The 22,627-nt window shown below is 38.2% G+C and overlaps 1 protein-coding gene across 6 annotated transcripts in view; it reads right to left on the reverse strand.

Moving 5' to 3' along the window:
* PCDH9 (protocadherin 9) overlaps positions 1-22,627 on the reverse strand; it is a 688,564-nt gene that overhangs the window by 601,261 nt on the left and 64,676 nt on the right. Inside the window, exon 2 of one of the 6 annotated variants that reach the window (XM_050901149.1) lies at positions 15,500-15,514. The exons of the other annotated variants lie outside the window; for them this stretch is intronic. Coding sequence (XP_050757106.1) covers positions 15,500-15,514 — 15 coding nt within the window. The remainder of the gene's footprint in view (positions 1-15,499; positions 15,515-22,627) is intronic. 6 annotated transcript variants of the gene reach the window in all.

Here is a 22,627-nt window from a genome sequence, read left to right on the forward strand (position 1 = left end):
ATCTTCAAGACACTACTTCTAACAGGCATAAAAAGCAACACCTTGCATGCTAACTCAGTTTTGGTTTTGTTGTTGTTTTTTTTTTTTTCTTTTGGAAAAAGTCTAAGTAGTTAAAAGCAAAAGGGGCGGGGGGAGGAAAAAAAAACTAGGGCAGAGGCTGTGCCATTCCTGACTTACATCTGCCCAACCCTGATAGCTCAACGATTACAGAATCCATTTTTAGAGCAAGTAATTCAGAGAGGTTTTTTTAAAAAATAAATATGCATTTCTGATCTGAAAAATTCAATCTGTTGTGACAAAAGCCAAAGGCAGCCAGACCTTTGAAGTACTCCTTTTACTTATATTGAAATGATACTCCCTTTCAGTATAAGGAGTACCTGAAAAACTCAACAGGTTCTTAATCATTAAAGCAAGTTTATATTTGAACTAACACTAGACCAAATATTTTTTAACGGCGAAAACTCAGAATCAGCTAAGCAAAACAACAGAAATAAAATGGGATTATAAAGAATGTTCCCTTCAGTGTATCCCAAATCATACATTTGAAAGCAATTCCTTCTCTCTAGGCTTGGTTTCAGACCAAATTACTTGATCGGGGTTGCAGCACACTCTGTGCAGTACCCTCTAGGTCCCTCAAAAGTTTTCTTTCCATCACCTCCGCACTTCTGCAGCACATCTGCTCCCTGCACTTTTCACTAGCTCCCTGCCCTCTGCCCGTGCTCCAGGCTCCTGCTTAGCTGCCACGCGCTCTCTACCCTCTGCTCTGGGATCTCCCCTACACAAGAAAATAAAGCTATCTCTCTCCTACCTCCTCCTTAGAGGAACAAAGAAATGAAAATAAATGCCATCCATCACACACATACATTCAGGAACCAGTGCTGTTCTCTGTTCTTCTCACAAAACATCAATGCAGGCAAGAGAGCTTCATGATGATAATTGGGACAACCACACTGGAACATACATCACTGTCTGCATCTGGTGCTATTTCGTATGCTCCGTGCGAGGATCTGAAGGGGTGACATTCCAGTGGACAAACGGTGTTTCAAAATAATACTAATTTATTCTGCAGCCTTGCACAATCTGCACTGAGAGCTAGTGGCAACAGATTGAACGGTACTACAGATCTCTCCAGCACAGACTCTTCTCCTACAAATGCAGAATTAAGTATTCATGAAGAGATTTCAAAGGTCTAAAATGACTGTAGAGCTTTCAAGATGCGACACTCTGAACTACGACACTGTCAAATAACAAGTCATAACTGGAAAGGCAAAATGTATCTCCTGAATATAACAGAAACATAAGAATAAATGATTGGCACTAAACAGAATAGTTCTCTCCCCTTCCAGCCTTTTTTTTTTTTTAATCTAAGCATACAACAAAATGGCTGCTAGTTACACTTTTCTGATCAAGAGAATACAAGATTGTCTTAAAAAAAAAAAGCTTTTGAAGCTTTTGAAGCTCAGATTGATCCTTCATAACAAATGTTTTATAGAGAATACAATTTTTGAGACCAATTTTTATTACGTACTTTTTTTGGACTGCAAAACCCCTCAGAAATCAAAAATAAAAAAATACTGTGTTTTACTCAACTTGCATGCACCAAATTCCACCAAAAGTTTCCTTAAACAGAGCAATATGGAAATGATCTAACTGAGGTAACCTAAAGCACTCCAGCACAGCTGGACACTTCCTATAAAGCACACCTGAAGAACCAGGCTGAACTCACAGTTACATATATTCATTGGGGTAGCACTAATATGTGTTCTTGTACAGGAATAAAACAGATGGAAACTCAATGTGGCAATACTGAGAAAGTCACAAACCATCTTTGCTTAAATTTCTCCATGCCAGGAATAATAAAGTCCAAGAGACAGATGGCCTAGACCAGGCAAAGGGCACTGTCAGTCCAGCTCTACAGTAGTTTCCACTACAGAGGATCATGTCGGAATATAAAGCTGAATTTGTAGCTTTGCTGGACGCTGGAGGAGTACTGTCTGCAGTGAGTATTCAATGAATACGCCATTTGCTAGTGTGTGACTGCACCCTGTCGTATGGACTGTGCATACTGTGCACACCGTGGAGAGGTGCAAACCCACATACGCAGGTCACACGCTGACTTCAGATTCGCTGTGCCTGATTTTTCATTACTTTGCACGTAAAATCAAAATAAACCATACCAACGTAAAAAACACCCTCGCTCAAAATCCTTCTTGCATAAGCTTAATTTGACATTCCTGAATAAAGGAATGGAGGGTAGTTTTTAACTGGATCAAATTACAGGGCACTGCTCGTTATTTGAGGGATTGCTGGGAGATGAAAAGTGAGTTTGACTTCAGTTTTGCTTATTATCTGGAGAGGGAAGGAGGAGGGGAGCATTTATTTGTTTCTTTGGCTGGAAGGGTATTTTATGACACATAAGACGGCAAATGCATTGACGTATTTATTTCCCAAGGGAAGTGACAAATCAGTATATACCAGGAGAAACTTTGTCACTTCTAGAACAATCCCTTTTCTTGCTGTGGGTGACTGCATATGCTCTGCTAGCAATTTTTTTTTTTTTTTTGGTACAGCTTTTATGATGTTTGCCATTAGGTTACCAACATCACAGATAAAACACCCCCCACACAGAGCCAACACACGCAGACACACTCGGGAACTTGAGAGGGTTCTGGTTTCTTAGCTCAACTTAGAGAAAAATCAAAGCTGTTTTATTTTTCTCTTCCTGGCATCTTCAGCACCTCTTTTTCACTCACAGTAATATGATGTATAAAATGTTTTTCAACCACAGATTTACAAATAAATGTTGGAAACAAAGCAGTCCTGGTGTATTAGTTTATCTTTTTCATATATACTTTCTTATATATCCCATTAGTGTGCCATATGAGACTAACGCAGTGGCTATGGATGCACCGCTTTGCTACGATAAGTAAAAAAAAGTTTCAAAAGTAGGGACTCAAAGTTGTTCTATAAAACCAAAGCTTCCAAAGAAATTTTTCAAACACTGGAGATGATTATCTGTGTATGCATATTTAGGTAATTACACTTATTTTTCATTACTTGTAATTTTGCATTGAATTATAATTCTCTAATTTGATACCTATAAATGTCCTTTTGTTTATTTTTCAGTTCAGGTTTATTTAAAGCACATAATACCCTAACTGTATACAATGCTTTAAATACTGCATTCAGAGCCGCAGGCTCTGCCCTGAGAAAGTGTCCTTTCCAATCTGAGGCAAAGAAGAAAATGTGTCATGTTAGTCTCCTTAACTGTTTTACTGTTTTCATCTTGCATTTTTTACATAGGTAAAATTCTGTATTGTGTGGGCTTGGGGGGGGGGGGGGGGGGGTTGGGTTTTTTTGAGTTAAGTTTCCATAATGTACGCACAGGCACCTCTATGGAAATGTTTCTCCTCAGAAAGTTGGTACATGAAGTAGCTGCTGAAATAGAATGGACCAAATTAGATCAATGGGTCAAATTCATATTGAAAGTAAAAGAGCACAATTCTATTGCTTTCAATGAAATTCAATGAAATTCAGGATTATAGCACAGCACCATAATATAAAAAGATCTTATGTGATATACCATATCTGGCAACTGTGGAATTGACAGAATAAATGACAAAATCTGTCTGCACAAAGTATGTCTTCAGTGAGCTGCTGCATTGATTATAAAAGCTGCTGGAACTTGTAACTTGTTCCATATGAGTAACATACATGCAAGCAGCTGATGTGTGAGTAATTTACTTGAATCAGGTCTCTTCATTGCTACACTTCAGCTAATAATGAAAATGCAAAAGTTGTTTGGCACAGTAGAAAGCTCCCTTAGCTGGAGAAAAGCTGTTGGGTCCAACTATTCACACTATTAAAACACTAGAGGGCTGCACACCTTGAAATGTCTGTACAGTTCCATCCTGTTATGCAAGCTGGCTTTCATAGTTTCTGCTGTCTAAAGAGATTTCAAATTTTGCTTTTCTGTAGTGTCGCCCGTTGCCCTCCCCCCCATTCTGCAACAGCAGAGGTAGCATTACTCAACTATCTCAGCTTCAGTTGTACCTGCAATGGGACAGTAAACAGTCTTTTTTCTAGAATTTTCTTCCATTTAAAATAAGCATATTGTGGTCCTCTATAACACTATCCTCACTCACACTGACTTTATTTCAGGCTCAATTCTGAAGTCACATAAGTGAAAAAAAAGACTCACACAATGAAGATAAGCAATATCTGAAGAGAGAAACTTCGATTTCTGTTTTGTATATGAGACTGATTGAACTAAGTGAAGCTTCTTGATGTAGCAACAGATTATTTGTTGTGATAAACTGTCCTTTGTCTCACCTTTGCTGGAGCAGAAGTGAGAATAAAATGACTGAGTAAAGGACTGCAAATATACCCCCCTCTTTTTTCCTCCCTCCTCAATAAAGGGAAAGAATAGTCAGGTCAAGGGAAGTTGCACATTTCAAATTTGCTTTGGATCAGCTTTCAGGATTTATCATATATTTTGTAGCCTCCTCTGTGCTTTTTGGCTCTTTTAGTCAGAAGAATGCATGAGCATTTTGAGGGAGGAAGGCCATGTGGCTTATAAATAAAATATACATGCAGCTCCCTAGTTGCAGGGAAGAGTTTGAAAATATCACCCAGGTGGACTCAAAATGTTCTAAAACCAAAAGGCAAACAAAATAAATATGAACTTGGTTATTTTTATACACTGAATGCTCTCTGAGAAGTCTGGAGTGCTTGAGGTTGTCACTGTTTGTTTTTCTTGCAAGCAGACTACTGAATTGTGCTCTCTGCTTTGCCTGAGGAAGGTAAAAACAAATAAAAGTCGCTGAGTTTGTCTGCAGTGGGTCACCTTGAAAGGGGCAACCCTTAAAGAAACTAGTTCTCTGTAGGAGGTGGTTTCTGAGAAAGAAAAAATATATACGGCTTAAGACTCAGGAAGACAAAACAGAAATATATTTGAGAAGGTAAGCATGTAAAGCAGGTATTTTCTGGGTAAAGCAATATGCACAATCAGATAAATATGAGGAGAAGGCATGCAGGTACACAGCTATCGACTCGGGGGAAGAAAGGCTCCAGCAGTTTATTTTATTTGTACCAAAATGAAGGAAGTTAGTTATGCACACTCACTAAAACTGGCCCAAGAGCACAGTTTAGAGAGGAGACAGGTGGGGAAAAATACAGCTTTACAGCACTGAAACGTTCAGTAATCCATGAAAGAGAGGTGCAAATGAATGCAACAAAACCAAACTTCCCTATAAAGCCAAGGGACTGGCCAACTACTTTTAGTTCTGGTGTTATCTAAACGATATGCATAAAATTTCAAAATTTACTTTTAATATTCAAAATTATTAAAAACATTTGAAGAAGCTCATAATCAAAACTAACATCTACCAAAATTTAAAAATTCTGTTGACCTGAAAAGATTTTTTTTTCATTTTTCTCACCAGATATTTTAAATTGGTATTCAAAAATAAAGGATGCATTTAGTGCAAGTTCTATGTATTTCAGTTCCATGGGAGTTCATAAATACTTTACAGAGTAATTCTGAGAAACTTCTGTCTTTGTCTCTCAATTTTACTGTCAGCCAGCACTCATCTGCCCCTGCTAAAAAAGAAGTGGAGTGATTTTAAGGATTTAACTTCTGAAATGGGACTTAAACTATGTATGATCAATAAGGTTCCTGAACCTTCCAGGCACATACAGTTAAATAATAAAAAAAGCAACTGTCAGTCTCCTTCATTTAAAGAGCATGAGATGTTCATTTGGTTACTCTGACCAATTCATAAACAATGAGTGCAATAAGCCTAGTTTCTTTCCCACAGCACATACATCTATCCTCTAGTGACTTACCAGCTGTGGAGATGAGAGCTTAGGAAGCAAAGTTATTATGCTCTTATTAACTAAAAACCTGTCCTCAGCAGTTAATAATATGTCACAAATTAAGAATAATTAACCTCAAATCCATCCACTATGTTTCTGATAGGCAGGACTGAGTTAATTTTATCTTCTGGGTTTAGACAAGGCAGATGAATTTTGATGACAAATATTTATATTTCTTTTAGGAGCCCCTAATTTGATCTCCTTTGCATTTCAGCTGTGGGCCACAATAACCTCACCTGTTCCAAAGCTCATCTTTCAAATAAGGATGTTTAATGCAGCACTACGCATCTAGATTTGGAGAAGAACTATATTATGCTCATTATTTTTTCACAGCAGACCTCTAACTTATTCTCCTTCCCTTTCCTCTTTTGCCTCAGCAGAAGAACAGTAGACAACCCACAGATGAGAGTTTACAGTGGAAGAATTGCAATACTGAATATTCACTACCTAATCCTCCACCTTTTCATTCATAGATATCTACAGAAGGAGTGAGTGGAGCAATTATATGTCCCTAAAAATACCTGAACCTTTTTTCACATCTGTCCTCATTTTTGTCATCATTTTTATAAATGTAGGCCACACGGGGCCTCCAGACTATCCCTCTTTCCTTTGTCAGCATGCATTCATCCTCAAACCATTTCTGCCCTGAACACAAAGACATACACATAAAGTTACATGAAGAGGAAGATATACTGCTTCGAAGAAAAGATGCAAGAGACCTTTCACTCTTCCTTCACTCTAGTCACATAGAGGCTTGGCTGATCACAGTAAAATCTTAGGACAAACCTGAAAACAGTCATTCAAGTATTTTTAAGGAGTTAAAGTTACTAGGATCACTGCTTCTGTAGGAATTCTGTGAATGGAAAAGTTGTAGACTCCTGTGAAAGGAGTCCAAACCTATTCAAACACAACTCTAAAAAATGTTGTCATCCATTTAGGAATTTCCACCTAAGACAATGCAAGTAATCAGCTCCTCAGATTCTTATCTTTATTAAAAGAACAAAGACCTTAAACAAAATGTACTGGATAAATAATCTATTGCACCAATAACCATTATACTGCCTGAAAGAATGGCTTAGCAACAGTACTCAAGGTACTTTCAGAACCAGGAGTCAACAATTTCATTATGAATTCTGCTAATTTACTTACGTTCTGACAGAATTAAGGATTCTGGGTTTTTAATACTAATTTTAAAAAAATGGGTTTTCCAAAACTGGATGAAAGCAATAAACAACACAAATGGTAAATCACAGAGAGCTTCGTTTCCTGGTGTATAATGTAATGGGAAAACCGACAACTAACAGCTGACCTCTGTTTCCTTGCTTTCTGTACTGTGAGCATTGAGGTGAAACTCTCAGACATATTCCTTTAATTTTTCAAAAGCAAGAAAATGAATAAAATACCCTTTCAGTGATCTTGGTATTTAAATAAATGACATTTATAATAGGAATGCACTTTTGCCTCCACTTTAGAACCCTTTTTTCTCCTTTCTGAACAGCAGTTGCCTATGACAGGGAATGACAGACCATTTCCATTTCTATCTCTGATTCCTGTAGCCAGGTCATACTGTCACATGCAGAGGGAGAGGGAGCGGGCAACTCATTCTGGCACCAAGGTCTTATCTGCAGTAGCCAGTGAGCTGATGGACTGGCACCCAAGACCAAGCATCCAGGCCCACCTTGCCCGCATGCGAGCATCCTATAGCAAAGTAATTCCATTAATAGCCAAGTCTTTTGTTTCTGCACTCAGCTGTATTTGATGAGGACAGAGCCCATGATTCTTTGTGCTAAGATGTTCCAGCATTTGCTCCTCGTCAATTATGAGCAAATTTGGCTGATCCTCAGGGAAAATGTAGGAAGGCATCAGAGGACCATGAGCATTTGGGTGGCTTTGCCTATGCTCTTCCCAGTGTGTGGGCAAGTTCTGACCCAGGAGAAGGGAATCCTCAGCAGACTCCATCTCTCTACTTTCAGTCTAGACCTACCAATCTAAAAGTGTTTATTTAAAGTGTAATGCCAGGCAGATAAGGCTAACTTTGAAATTAATTGTGCAACGTATGCATATTTGTGAACTTATTATGCAGCTCTCTTTACCATTTCAATGGGCTATTGATACCAGCTTAGATGAAGTTTAATAAATGAATACAGTCTTTGGACTAGTTTGCAGTTTGAGGCTGCTGGCAACTATATAAAAAAATCCTTACAACAAACCATACAATTCCTCAGCACTATGATCCTATACATCTAGGAACAGCTATTGTGAGTGGCAGTGGCTGTCTAAGAATATCTGCATGTTTATTGTTCCCCCTGAGGCAACAAGCATTGTCTGAAAGGAAAGCTCTGTGTCTTGACTATCCCTTGAGAACTATAATTACAGCTATAGAGGAATATACCATACTGACTCTCAAGTAATTGAAAAAGACTGACAGGCAAATGCTTTCTGTGTCCATTGCTCTGGGATCAAATGCACAGGCAGTGGGCCAATCTAGCCTCAGAGTCAGAGGATTGACTATACCAATATCAATAGAATTATAGCTTTTCATATTGTTCCTGATTTTGGCCCAGTGCCTTCAAACAGAACCAAAATAAGTACTGAAAAAAACAAGCACTGCATTTCCAACATAGTTAATTCTGAAGAATAACTGCAGCTTTTGGCATACATCTGAGTGCTTTTTCTAACTAAACAGACCATATCTTCTGATAGAAACCAAAGTCCATAGACTTGACAGAGAATCCAGGTTGAGGACGTGACTGACTGAAATACACAGGCAAAGATATATAGAAGAATTAAAGAATCTAAGTCATGCTTGAAGTTTTACAGGAAGTTCATCATAAAACTCCTTGAAATTGTTAGGAAAATATCTCAAGCCACAAAGATCCACACCTAAAACCAAAGAGATTTAAGGGAAATGTCAAAGTACAAAATATATATGTGAAGAAAATAATATGAACAACAAGATTACTTCAGATTAAGTTGTCATCACAATGTAAATGAATTAGGAGTATTTACATTCATGGCTCTCAGAAATTTTTTCTGTAGGCAACCAGGATAAATTAATGGTCACCTCTAAAGCCAAAGCAGCCTTATAATTTATTGCAATGGATTAGGATTTTACTTTTGGTTCAAGTTAAATTATTTTTATGCTCTAAGTGAATTCCATGAGAGACAAAAAATTTTTGACAAATCCAGTTTCATCTTCTGAGTCAACCTTCTCGGAGACAAATGCAAATAGAGTCAAATGTTATACCATCCCACTTTTCCCATTTTTGTATTTTAAAAGACCAGTCATGAATTGTTGGTTTGCCATTTGTTGGTTCACATAGATAATGGAATTCATAAAGAATTTTACTAATTATCAGTTAAGGTAGTAATAGTTTAAGAATTTTAATTAAGAGAGAACATTTTAGGTATTTTAATAGCTAGAAATGGACTGTCATCCTTAATAAGAACAGTCTTTAGTATTTTGTAATGCAAATTAATCTTATATATGGGTATCATCAGAAATTTCATCACCAACTTTATGAATTACTTTAATGTAAACTCAACAGATTTCTTCAACATGCTAGCAAGAAAATTCCCTAGCACAGTATACAGATATTAATCTCATTTCAGTGTGAACCATACAGCTGCATTTTCTAATCAGAAGTAAAAGACATCATACTTGGGATGATCTCCTCTATAATTTATCAGTAACTGAACATGCAGCAACAGAACTGAAAATATTCATGGATATAGCAGAACTGTATTAGTAGCTAATTTACATGGTTTAAAAACCATCAAAATTGAGGGTGAAATGTAAATCAATGTAAAATTAAAAGGTAAAAATGTTCTCAATATAAAATATTTTAAGATGTCAAAGGAATTAGTATTTTGCGCTTTTTTTAATTAGGATTTGCAGAATAATGCAGAGACATGGGTTCCCTTCCATCTCTACTGTTTCAGTTTTGAAGTTCTTTAAAGGAGGTCTTTTTCCATTTTGAAACAAGTAATAAAACAAGAGTAGCTACAAGTAATGTCAGTAAAAGCGATATCAGCCATATCACCAAGATTTTTAAAGAGCTGTTTAACACATCATCTGATATTGCCAAAATGGAGCAAAAAAAAAAGCTATCTACCTTGCTTTGAAATGCTCCATTAGCTTTTGCTCTGCTAAATCAGCATTAGTCAATTCTTGTGAAAGAGAAGACAAATCTAAAAAATTAAAACTGTGAGCACAAGAGATAAATAATGGGCCAGGTCAACATGAGAAACAGCTATTTGAGCTTAACCGGGCTAGAATAAACCAAGAAAACTAATCTAAGCATCTTGAAGGACTTTATTGAGAACAAGGATTAAGAATGAGAGGCTGGCCACGGACATCAGCAGGTACGAGCGATAAGAATTCAGAAAGAGGACCACACAGGAAACTGTTTTCTTAGTTGGAACCCCCAAACCCTCCTAATCAATTTTTTCTGTACTACAAGGTGTCCAAACTCTTTTACCTCCCATACTCTAGTGTATTTTCTCTGTTCCCTGACTTAATTCAATGTTTAGGTTACTCACAATGTCTGACTGATTAATAGCCATACTTTTCAGACAGGCACAGAGAAGAAATTATCTTTTAAAAGGCAGCCTAATATATCCTTCTTTGTTAAATCTTTGATCATTAAAGTCTGTTCATGTTAAAAATTGTTTAGCATTGTGCTTGTGTATGACAATAAACACAGGGTTACATTTTGTAAACAACTAAAAAGTCTTAATTTGGAATTTTGTTAAAGATTTGGTATTATTTACTGGGTTTCAGTGCTTTCAACATTTATTGTACTAATAACAGCTGCATTTATTTTGACAATGATAAACTGCAAACTATATTCTGATACATTTATAATGCTCTGTAGGCATACAATAGATTGAAGAGTGGCAGAACAGAATATAATAGAACTGAAAAGACAAAATACTTGAGCATCATTTTATCATGCTAGCAAACCTTCACTACACTCATGAAGACAGGAAGAACAAAGGTTTTATAATGAAAACTTGAATGGCTTAATGACAGCACTTCTCAACTCCTCGTCCCTTCATATGATGTTCTAAAAGCAGTCTGACCAACCAGCTCTTCGGAGAAAAATCCTTTTGAGAACTGGTCCTTTTGAGAAAAAATGCTTCATACTGTTCCAAAATGAGTCAGACCCAATTTTAGTAAAACTGTGTCTGGTATTCTATTCGTTGGTGACCTTATTTCAGATGAACACCTGCTCTTCCCTTCCGTATTCAGTCTCTTCAAGAGATACCTGAAAAAGCTGTGATGTCAGCCTCTCACACAAGCTTTTCTCCTTCTGATTGCTCTTTCCATCCTACTCTTAATACTTTGTAATTTAAGGTACTTCATGGGTAGAAGTATTGGGGGGAGAGGGGGGGGAATAAAATCTCACACATGACCAATATTTCCCAGGACACAATGTTTTTATATCTTCTTATTACTACAGAATGGTGTCAGTGGCATCATCTACTGGAAATAGACCTCTTAATTAAAGAGGAATGATAAGGTTCAAATCCAAGCACAGGCTAGCTTCAGTTTCAGTTCTGTCTATTTCACATCCTTCTTAGAAACACTGCCTCCCCCCAGTCTTGCAATGTTTTTCATTCATGTGAAGTTTCTAATTTTAGCTTTCATTTTCACCTGGTTTGTTTCTTCTACCATAAGAGGAATTAGCATGTTAGTTAGCATGGCTATATCCTTTACACTCCTATTTGCACAAGTATAACTTCCACTGCACATAAAGTGTTACAAGAATAATTCTCACATTAGCATAAGACAATAATTTATTTTCCTTGAGTTTTAAAAAGTCTTCTAATAGATAAATTCAGATGCATGCATAACATAGCCCTCACGTTTCATACTGTGGCAAGAGTCCAGCACCATAAAGCAAGCTCTGAACCTTCAAAAATTCACCAGTTAGCAGTCCTGTTTCACAGAATCACAGAATGGTTGAGGTTGGAAGGGACGTCTGGAGGTCATTTAGTCCAACCCCCCTGCTCAGGCAGGGATACCTAGAGCTGGTTGCCCAGGACCATGTCCAGATGGCTTTTGAATATCTCCAAGGATGGAGACTCCCAGCCTCCCTAGGCAACCTGTGCCAGTGCTCAGTCACCCTCACAGTGAAAAAGTGTTTCCTCATGTTCAGGAGGAACCTCCTGTGTTTCAGTTTGTGTCCATCGCCTCTTGTTCTGTCACTGGGCACCACTGAAAAGACCCCGGCTCCCTCTTCTTTGCACACTCCCTTTAGGTATTTGTACACATTAGTATGATCCCCCCTGAGCCTTCTTTTCTCTAAGCTGAACAGTTCCAACTCTCTCAGCCTTTCCTCATAGGAGAGATGCTCAAGTCCCCTCATCATCTTAGTGGCCCTTCACTGGACTCTACGTCCATTCCTCTCTTGTACTGGGGAGCCCAGAACTGCATACAGTACTTCAGGTGTGGCCTAAAGAGTGCTTAGATAACATCTAATGCAACAGAATCCATCTCCAAGACTAAGGCTCCTAAATGGTATCGCAGACCAATAAAACAGTAAGTTAAGTATCCAACCACTGCAATGTCAATGTATTCCATTTACTTAGGCTAGGAATCAGTCCTAGAACATCAAAATTACAGCACTTCTGCTGTATAAATTTATTTCAGTCATGCATCATGTTATACTCACAGCACCGTAACACTACAGTATTGCAACCATGTTATTTTGTCATTTGGGCATTCTCAATATCAACCATCAAACCACAACTGTGTCGGTGGCGTAATGATGGTACACAAGGAAATACACATCATCACCATCTGAAGGATGATGATCATCTGAAGGATGATGATGATATGTATTTCATGACACATATTTTTCTTCCATTTTTTTGCTTTTTCTTTGTAGTGTCATTTTTATATCAGTAAGAGTAAGCACACTCTTCAATGAGAGGCATTGGTTTTAGCTAAGGTACACTTACACCAAAGAATTCCTCACAACATATTGTTTTGGACAGCTTGGAAGCAGCTCACACAAGTTATGAGTGGAGTGCTAAAACTAATCTTCCTTCTATTTCACTGTGAAATTTCTACTAAGTTACAACTTTATTATGAAACATCTAGCAGTCTTTATTTTCCCATTTCTAAGGCTATATTTAACTAAAAAAGATTTTTGTGTTAATTTTGAGGAGGTTTCCTCTCCATGCCCATTACAAATGCAAACATTTATCTGATTCCCTCTTCCTCTTCCCTTCCATTAATATAAATATCTTAGCATAAAGATTTACATATATAAAATATACATCTCTGTGTGTGTGTTTTCTAGAACATTGTATATTGCAACTAGTAGCTTAATTGATGTCAGTGCAGTCATGATAACTCACATCAACTAAGAATCTGGTCCCCTTTTCCCAGACATGCTTTTGTTCATTCAGCACTGCTTTTGAACGTGCTAGGATTGAATTCCCTGAAAACAGCCAAATTTAGAACAGGCACAACACAGGAGCAATGAGCAAGCTTTCTTGTTTGTCCTTGCTTGCTCTCTCCTTCACAATACCCTTGACCCAAAATAACCACTCCTAGGCATGAGATTGTAAAACAGTCTCAATACTCATTCAGCTTTCCTTTTATTGTTGTCTGTAAGCAAATTAATGCACATAAATTTTTACCTATCCAGCAGAAATTGAATCGATCCAATATTAAATTGATAATATATGTATAGCAGAGACAGCTAAACAGAAATTTGTTTTAAAAATCTTTTCAAAACAGTTTTCTTTACTAATTTATTCTGATGTATTTGGTTACACACTCTATTCATACTCAGTCATATTCACATTGAAATTCTAATTTGAGTTAAGATTCTATGGGTTGTCTTCCAGCCATCTGTAAAAACTTTAAGACAACCACAGATAGACTGAAGTAGTTGGTTTCTATGCCACATCTTAAATGATTTTTGTGTATATTATCCATCAACATGGAGAGCATGGGGAGCAACTATTACAGGGTTTTTTTTTGTGTGTGGTGGTGGTGATGGGGAGATCATTAAAAGAGAGAGAAAAAAGCAGCCATATACAAGTGAGAGAGACACAGCCCAAAGGAAATGACAAATCATCACTTTTTCAAACTACTTAAAGGTGTTTGCTAATATGGTAGCAATCTGCTGTGAAGTCAAGCTGTAAATAGATTCTTTTGTGTTAGATTTGCATGCACGAGATGTTAATCAGTTGAGAGGCTCAGACATTCATGTTCCTCAGAATTACAGCAAAAAAGCTCTCTGACATGTCTATAAATGGAAATACTCTGAAAGAATTGTAGAGAGCACTTTGTCTCATTTTTATGTACAGAAGATTACCTATCACATGTAAAAGATCAAAAATATAAAGAAAAGCTTAAGTACTTGGCTAATTATACACTAGTGCACAAACTATGCGGACATTGTTTTGTTACATTCCACCTACACATAGCTAAAATTCAGCAGCGCAGGAGATGTGATCTACCTCTAAGCATTTGGATTACCAAGCAGTGCACTTTCTGTCACAATGTTCCTGTTCAGCATTCATCAGGTATATGAATACTTGAGTGGACTCATAGTTATTGTAAAAAAGGGGAAGAGAACAAGGATTTCAAAGCTTGTTCCCTTGACCACCCTTCATTTCTAGGAAAAGACACTTCTTATGCCATTTATCATCGGATTATAAGCAAATCTTCTAGTGAGAACAGTTTCTATATCCCAAATGCCAAATTAGAGACTCAGATACATGGCACGCACCACTGAGTAGCTTAAACAATCAACTTCTATGCTGCTATTTTTAATACATGCAGATACTAAACAGGCAACTGAACTTAAGTTCAGCTCTGACCCTCTCGATATGTTGAATTCCTAGTCTTGTTTTCTATATGAACAAATCAAAGACCTTGTGTATGGCTATTATGAGATACCCGATTCTTTCTTTGAGGTCTGCCCTTACCACTTACATGCGACCGGATTTTTTAGCACCCCCTTCATTCTTATTCACAGTTTTTACTTCAGAAGTCCATCCACTCTCACTTCAGAAGAATGGAGCAAGAATCAGCTTGCTTATGAAGTCATGGTGATTACTATGGTTTTTACTTAAATTTTTTTGAGTATTGGATGGGTGAATTTGGCAAGCTACGCAGAGAAAATCCATGTTTTAAAGAACTTAATACCTAAGGCAAATGGTAGCATAAAAAGATGCAGAAAGGATGTATTAAAAAAGTGCCTTGGAATGTGCTACCTCTTCAAGAATCATAAAGAAGTGAGAAAAGAATGAGTTATCTCTTGCCAGGTGAAAGGGACATGCAGCAAGGAGTCAGGACAAAGGGTTTCTTTAACTCCAAAAATGCATGCTGGGGAAAAAAAAAGTTACTCTAAACAGTATTCACTTTCACAGTATAGCTTTTTTGAATGTTTTTTATCTCTGCAAATCCTAATGCAAATCACCTTACCAACTGTCTCTTCATAGCATTGTCTCTGTCTTCTGTAGGTCGTAGACTATAGGGACCACCCAGGTCTGCAAAACATCCCAATGACCTGAGTGCAGCTGGAGGATAAATCCACTCACAGGTAAAACCCAGATGATCCACCATTCTTCATCCAAATTTCCACAGGATTACATTGGTATGGGATCCCTTTTGTGCTCCCGTGTAATTCCTTAGTGATGCTTCAGCTTGTGCAAATAAAAAAATATCTACCATAAATGTGGGTACTTTATTTTTTCCCATAACTGAAACTAGGGTGGGCAGACATTCCCTCCTCTCTGGAGCTATGTACTTGGATATTTAATAGCAGGTCATCCTGGTGCTGTAGGTCACTTCATGCTAGCCCCTCACTCAGCTGCTGCAGGGAAATGACAACATCATTGTATGACCAAATCTATGACGGAATTCAAAAAGACCCTGACAAGCTGAAAAAGTCGTACTCACTCCATGACAGTGGAATTATTACTTTCACTTTGCTTATAGTAAAGGAAGTGAAGAAGGAAAAAGCTGGCATATCCCCTAAGGCACTCACCCAGGTAAATTCTCACCTGGCTGCCCCCTCATCTGTGTTAAATCCATGTTACATCTTAAGACAGGTCTGTTTTGATAAATGATGATTTAAACAATGATGGAGTCAAGACAAAGACTTTAAGGTTTCCTAGTGTAGGCATCCTTTAAGAGTCAGACTGCAGCAGGACGTGCCGGGTGTCAGTTTGGAGGGAGTGGACAGGGGTGTGCCTCAGTGACCTTGCTGTGAGAACACAGGGGTTCTGCCATAGCAGAGGATTAAGCATTCAAGGCAAGATAAAAGTATCTTATCCTTAAACAAATGTCCCTTTCAAAAGCTTAATACAAAGCAGGTCTAGAAAGTCTGCAGCTATAATGATTTCATGTTTTGCTGATCCCAGCCTTTTCTACTGAAAGACTTTTTAGTGGTCCCTAGTGGGAAGTTGAGATCAGCATTTAAATGCAAGTCTATCTTTTTAACATAAGTCCTCAGCAGCCCAGTAGCTCTCAGTGATACTCAGAATTTTTAAATAGTTATGCATGGATACAGACATATATATATATGAAATGCATATCACACTCCTTTATGGCTGATGACTGTACATTCAGACTATTTTTTTGCAAAAGAATTGTAATTTCTATTGTTTTTTTTTCTCCTTTTCTCTGTTAATGAAGATGCAAAACCACTGCCTAACGATCATTTTTCTTGTTTGAAACACCTCTTTTCGCAGACAGTTAGGGACCAATTATAGACATTTCCCATGTCCTTCGAATTTGTACACCTGACGTACATGCCTTCCTCTCCTAGGTAACAGGGATGCTACATGTGTCGTGGGGAATAGGAGGCAAACACACTATGTTCTTTCTAGCCCTGTATAAGGAATCCTTACCACCTATTTTAACGGGATAGATAATTTTTACTGTAAACTAGGACCCTCATGAAAGAAAATCAGAAATCTGAAACATAATGTATCAATTTAGCTTGTGCAACTTGTATCTCCTATAGCCATCATTTTCTTCCTCTTTTCCCTTCTGCAGAAACTCCAGACAGCAAAACTCTTCTAGGCAAAAGGCTAACAAAATCCACTTCCTTGTGCTGTGCATCCTGCTGGTTACACGATTTAGTACTAAAGAAATTTTCTTTTTCATTGGGAGGCCTTGTGGAAAAGCTGATCAGTGCAAAAGGTTTCATGTTCTAAGGTTAAAAGGGCCACTAGCCTGCTCATTCAGCTCCTTCTCTTACTTTGTCATCTAGAGAAGCTTGGCTAAATCAATCTCAGCCTCCCTAAACACAGTATACCAGACAAGCACACTCACGTGGTGCTTCTGTATCTGCACATTGCAATTTTACTTCCCACTGTGCCAGTGAAGCAATGCATGACCTTGTCAAACCTCATCAAGTAGTGAACATGAACATCAGGATCCCCAGCCAGGGCTCCAATACCCTTAAAGTCCTGGCTTTGAAGGGGCTCTTCCACACCTTCATTAGGAACAGCACATACTGCAGTTTCAACACACGGTAATGTCTCTTGGCCTTTTTTTAGCCCATGCTTTACTCGATCCACTAAGAATCTCAGTGTATTTCCCTGGCCCTTCAGTCAGTATATGCCTCCTTTCTCACCTGCTGCCTACTCTGCCAAATTTCTGGAAGATTCAGTTCAGAGTTGACCATCAAGAGCTCCCTGAGCCTCTTAGTTCTTCCACGTTATTTACCTGTGGCTGAACACAAGGCATTTAACCTCTCGGCTTTGATTTTTGTCACTTGTAAAATGGAGAAAATAATCTTTAGTACCTGCCGTGAAAGAAGTCAATATTTATTATTGATAACCAGAATGTACAACCCAAGATATCGTACTTGGGCCTTCATCTTGCTTCCCTCAAAATCAATGCAAAGTTCTCATTGACTCAAGGAGAGCAGCATGTAGCCTTTGCTTCTTTATGAACCTAGAAATTCTGTGATAACTGAGATATTAAAGCACTGGTAGCCACTGGCTTTTAAATAGAATTTCAGTAACAGTCATGACTTATCGCCACTACTGTCTCAGAAAAGAACCAGGAGAATTAATTCAATTTTGGTTTTATCAGAGAGGTAAACATTTTTTTTTAAAAAGCACCGTAGGAATTGTACCTTATTGCATGCATAAAAGCTGATCCTGTTCACACAGCAGTCACTGAGAGTGTGAACTGGCTTCAATGCAATAAGGATAAGACTTTTATTAAATCTTGTGTTATCCCACAAATTAAATGATTGGAAGGATTTCAATCTAGCATAATACAAGTCTGCCCAAATCTGGAATCACAGCAGGTTTTTTTTCCAAATCAGTGGATATTACTACTTATCATTGCTCACCGTAAGCTACTTTTGTTTTTTTTTTTTACAGACAGCAACAGCGACAACAAAACATCTTCTTCACCCCAGGAGTTTCTAGTCTGGAAACACAACAGGGACAGAACAAGAAGGCAATAATGTACAATAGAAGTGGGGAAAACACTACTTAGTTGCACAGGTTCCTGTTTTGACTTCATTTTAAAGGTTCCGTAAGTATTTTTCTGAGGGACTTTAAGGTAGTTCGGAAAAGTATCTCACTTCAGGAGGAGTTCAGTCAGAAAAGAAGAAAGGCATGTAGAGGTCAATAATGGAAGTATTTCTAGAAACGACACATTAGAATTGAGTTAGGTGACTTATGGTACAGCAGAGTATCATGTCACCTCTACAGAAGCAGTTAGATCCTCTGTCTTTTCAACCAGGATACGAATGTGAAATGTTTGCTGGATAAAATCAAGCATGCTTATGTAAATATGATCTTAGATAAACTTAAGAGCCACACCATGTCATAGAGCTTATAAAGCTCCTGAGCCTGCCTCATTTGACTCTATCACATTCAGAAGAAAAATCAGCGCACCAAATACACAAAAGGAATAAACACATTCTGCTGCCTTTGGGCTGAGAGTATCATCCCTCAGCTAGCTTCAAAGATGAAGTTCTGAGTATTTTCGGGGGGCTCCAAGCAGATGCAGAAGCCAGCCCCAGCCAAACTCTCTGCTCCAGTACCAAAATGGAATAATGAATTCCAGGCCTGGTTCTCTCTGAGATGATAAAATTAGCAATATACTTCTCACGGCTATGTATCCTCAGTATCTGAAGCCATGCTGTGCCATTCAAGCCGCTTTATCGATAAAAAAGTAAAACTGAAGGAATGTCTTTTTCACAAACATACGTATTTTTGCTTTTATTTTACAGTGACAACATAAGGGCAGTCAGATTCATAGACTCCATGGACAAGTAAAAGAAGTTTTCAAATCTCTGATTATATCAAGCTTCTTTCAATATGAAAAGATCTGAGCATTTTCCTGAAAATATCTTCAGCTTCAAAATGATTGATGTCTCTGCTGAATGGCAAGACAGGAGAGCAATCTGCAAGCAGTTATGTCTGAAGGAAGCAAGAAAGAAAGGCAGGAAGGAAGGAAGGAGGGAAGGAAGGAGGAAGATATATGGTGTGTTTGTATATCAACTTGCATGTGCGTTTATGCACAAAAAATAACTTTTTTTAATAAGGATTTTAATAGACATTAATATTTTAGAAGAAGCCATGAGTACGTAGGAATATCCAGCAATATATGTTGCTAATACTGGTGTCTTTTATAACATAAGATAGGAAAACTGAGAAATAGGGGATACCTCTGAAAAAGAAATAGCACTCCACAAAAGAATACAATTAGATTAGAGAAAACATCTAAATGTCTGAAATTGAATAATACTTTCCCTTTTCAAAACTAAAATAATACATACAGAAGATAGATAGCTATCTGATTGCTATTCACTATTTTTTACTCACTGAAGCCTCCTACCAAGTTAATGCACCCAGGCTGCACACATATACATGGCTAAAGAAAAAAAGCTCTGTTTTTTAACAGTGACTATTGTAATTAGACCTGTCCATACATGCAGAATGATCAGACAGTGCATATTAGGCATATTAGCTTTAATTCTTCAGGTATGACCACTTTTTCTTACAACAACCTTTCAAACATATGTGGTATCCTAGAGTCAGTCGTGCTTGTTTTACCCCGTTACCAAGTGTCCCTTTTGGGCCTGGTCCCCAGTTGAGTTAGCATCCACAAACTCTGAGTTCTGGATATCCATGATTAATCCCAGGGGTTCATCATCCCCTGGGTTTATAATCCCAAAATATCAACCACTATGGAAGTAGGATACTGCTGAGATTCAGTGTAGCAGGCACAAAACTATAACAATATATGTAGCTCTTTTCTCAGTATGTAGTGTACCTTCTCACGCTGTCGTTGAACCGTACAAAATGAAAGGTTCATCCAGCTTCATATACTAAACAAGAGTTGGGCACATCCAGTATGTTTAGCGGCACAGTCCTTGTCAGTTTTAAGCCAACTATTGCTGTCATAGACAACACTGTGGCATAGTTCAGGGGTTACCTTGGAATGGGGACAGTTCCCAAACTGCAGGACAGTGGTCATCTTGATTTTGGGAAAGACAGTCTAGCTGCATGGATGTGAGCTGTGACACACTGCTTGTCCTCAGAGCTAAAGAACAGGCTTTAGCTGTTTTATCTATTTTTATTTTATTCATTTTTATTTTATCACTCTCTACAACTACCTGAAAGGAGGTTGTAGCGAGATGGGTGTCAGTCTCTTCTCCCAAGTAACAGGTGATAGGACGAGAGGAAATGGCCTCAAGTTGTGCCAGGGGAGGTTTAGTTTGGATATTAGGAAAAATTTCTTCACCAAAAGGGTTGTCAAGCATTGGAACAGGCTGCCCAGGGAAGTGGTTGAGTGACCTGGAGGTATTTAAAAGATGTGTAGATGTGGTGCTTAGGGACATGGCTTAGTGGTGGACTTGGCAGTGTTAAGTTAACGGTTGGACTCGATGATCTTAAGGGTCTTAAGGGTCCAACCTAAATGATTCTATGATTCTATGATTCTATTTACTAGTCTTGAAACAGACATTGAGCAATTTTTTGCATCCTGTGTGGCTCTTTAAAATTACAGATGCGTGTAAACATAGGCACATCTACTCAAGTCATTGCTTAAATCCTCACTGTGTCAGTCAAGATGATGCTGTCCCTTGTCCAAATCTATAGAATCTGTGATACTATATTCTTTATGAAATCTTCCAAAACTGGGCTATTCTCCAAAAAGTGGCATTTTTTCACAATGAAAACAGAGAAGCACATATTGCCAAAGGAAGAATGAGCAAAGAAATGGCATTTACCTTATTTATTTTTGAGAGCAAGATGACTGACATTATTCTACCCCTAAGTGGAGGAAGAGGTTGAAGTGTAGCAATAAAACTTGTCAAGAATACTGGTGAAGGAATATTTACTGAAATTTGCTAAAGGAGTAACCACAACAAAATAGAAAAAAGCACCTTACAGATATACATGGACATAGAAGATAGTGGCAGAAGGGAAGGGAAGGGAAGGGAAGGGAAGGGAAGGGAAGGGAAGGGAAGGGGAAGGGGAAGGGAAGGGGGGGGGAAGGGAAGGGAAGGGAAGGGAAGGGAAGGGAAGGGAAGGGAAGGGAAGGGAAGGGGAAGGGAAGGGAAGGGAAGGGAAGGGAAGGGAAGGGAAGGGAAGGGAAGGGAAGGGAAGGGAAGGGAAGGGAAGGGGGAAGGGAAGGGAAGGGAAGGGGAAGGGAAGGGAAGGGAAGGGGAAGGGAAGGGAAGGGAAGGGAAGGGAAGGGAAGGGAAGGGAAGGGAAGGGAAGGGAAGGGAAGGGAAGGGAAGGGAAGGGGCAATCAACCAATTCAATTTTATTCTAGAAATATTCCAACATTGCTGCAATTCACAGGGGAAAGGAGAAAAAAAAATCCCCAAAACCCATTAAAATATTTTAATCAGAAAATCAACAAAGGACTGTCTTCTCAGCAAAGTTCACATATGATTGTGTCTCAGCTTCCTGACACATACCTTTCCAGATCATTGCTCTCAAAAGACCAGTGTCTCACAAAAAGCTTTCCTAAACATACCGTCTCTTACCTTGAAACTCTGTTTTCTATAACACCACCAAGTTCTTAAATAAGGCTGGTGTACACATTTGTTAGGGCTCCCAGTTTTCATGTCTACTTTATTATAAGACAGTGGAATTTAAAGCTGTAACATTTTTCCTCTATAGGTCTACAATTCTTATGTGGGAATCATGTCCATGAAGACACATGTCCATGTGTACTTGTATTGATGTGAAATTAATGAAAGAGACAATATTATTGCTGACCGTATTTTCTCTCTGCACCCATTATCCATCATGTTCAGAGGCACAGTAACATGGTAAACTGCAGAGAGCTGTCACTCAGATACACATAATTGTACCTCTTTTATGCACAGCAAGCACAAATAATATTATTTAAAACAAATGTAAAATAAAATATTTGCATAAAGGATGAAAAATGCCTCAATTGATCAGGCTTATCTGTACTGTGAGTGCATACCACACCATGTTCTAGGTATTTGTTCTGAGCATGCCTGCAACCTCTCATTTAAGCAGTCTTAGATATCTACTTTCCACAGGAATAATGCAGAATAAACCTTACATTTATCCCTAAAATTTAACTTGAGCATATTTCAGGGGGAGGAGGGGGAATTAATTTCCATTATTCTTCCCTTTGTTTTCTTTACCTAACAACTTGCTAATATAAAATGCCTGAACAGTGCAATGAGCAGATCTCTAAGACTCCTATATCCCCGGGGAGTTTTTCAGCCACTAGGATATACAACCAAGCACCTTC

This window comes from Gymnogyps californianus, chromosome 1 (assembly GCF_018139145.2).
Source record: "Gymnogyps californianus isolate 813 chromosome 1, ASM1813914v2, whole genome shotgun sequence".
NCBI classification, from domain to species: Eukaryota; Metazoa; Chordata; class Aves; order Accipitriformes; family Cathartidae; genus Gymnogyps; species Gymnogyps californianus.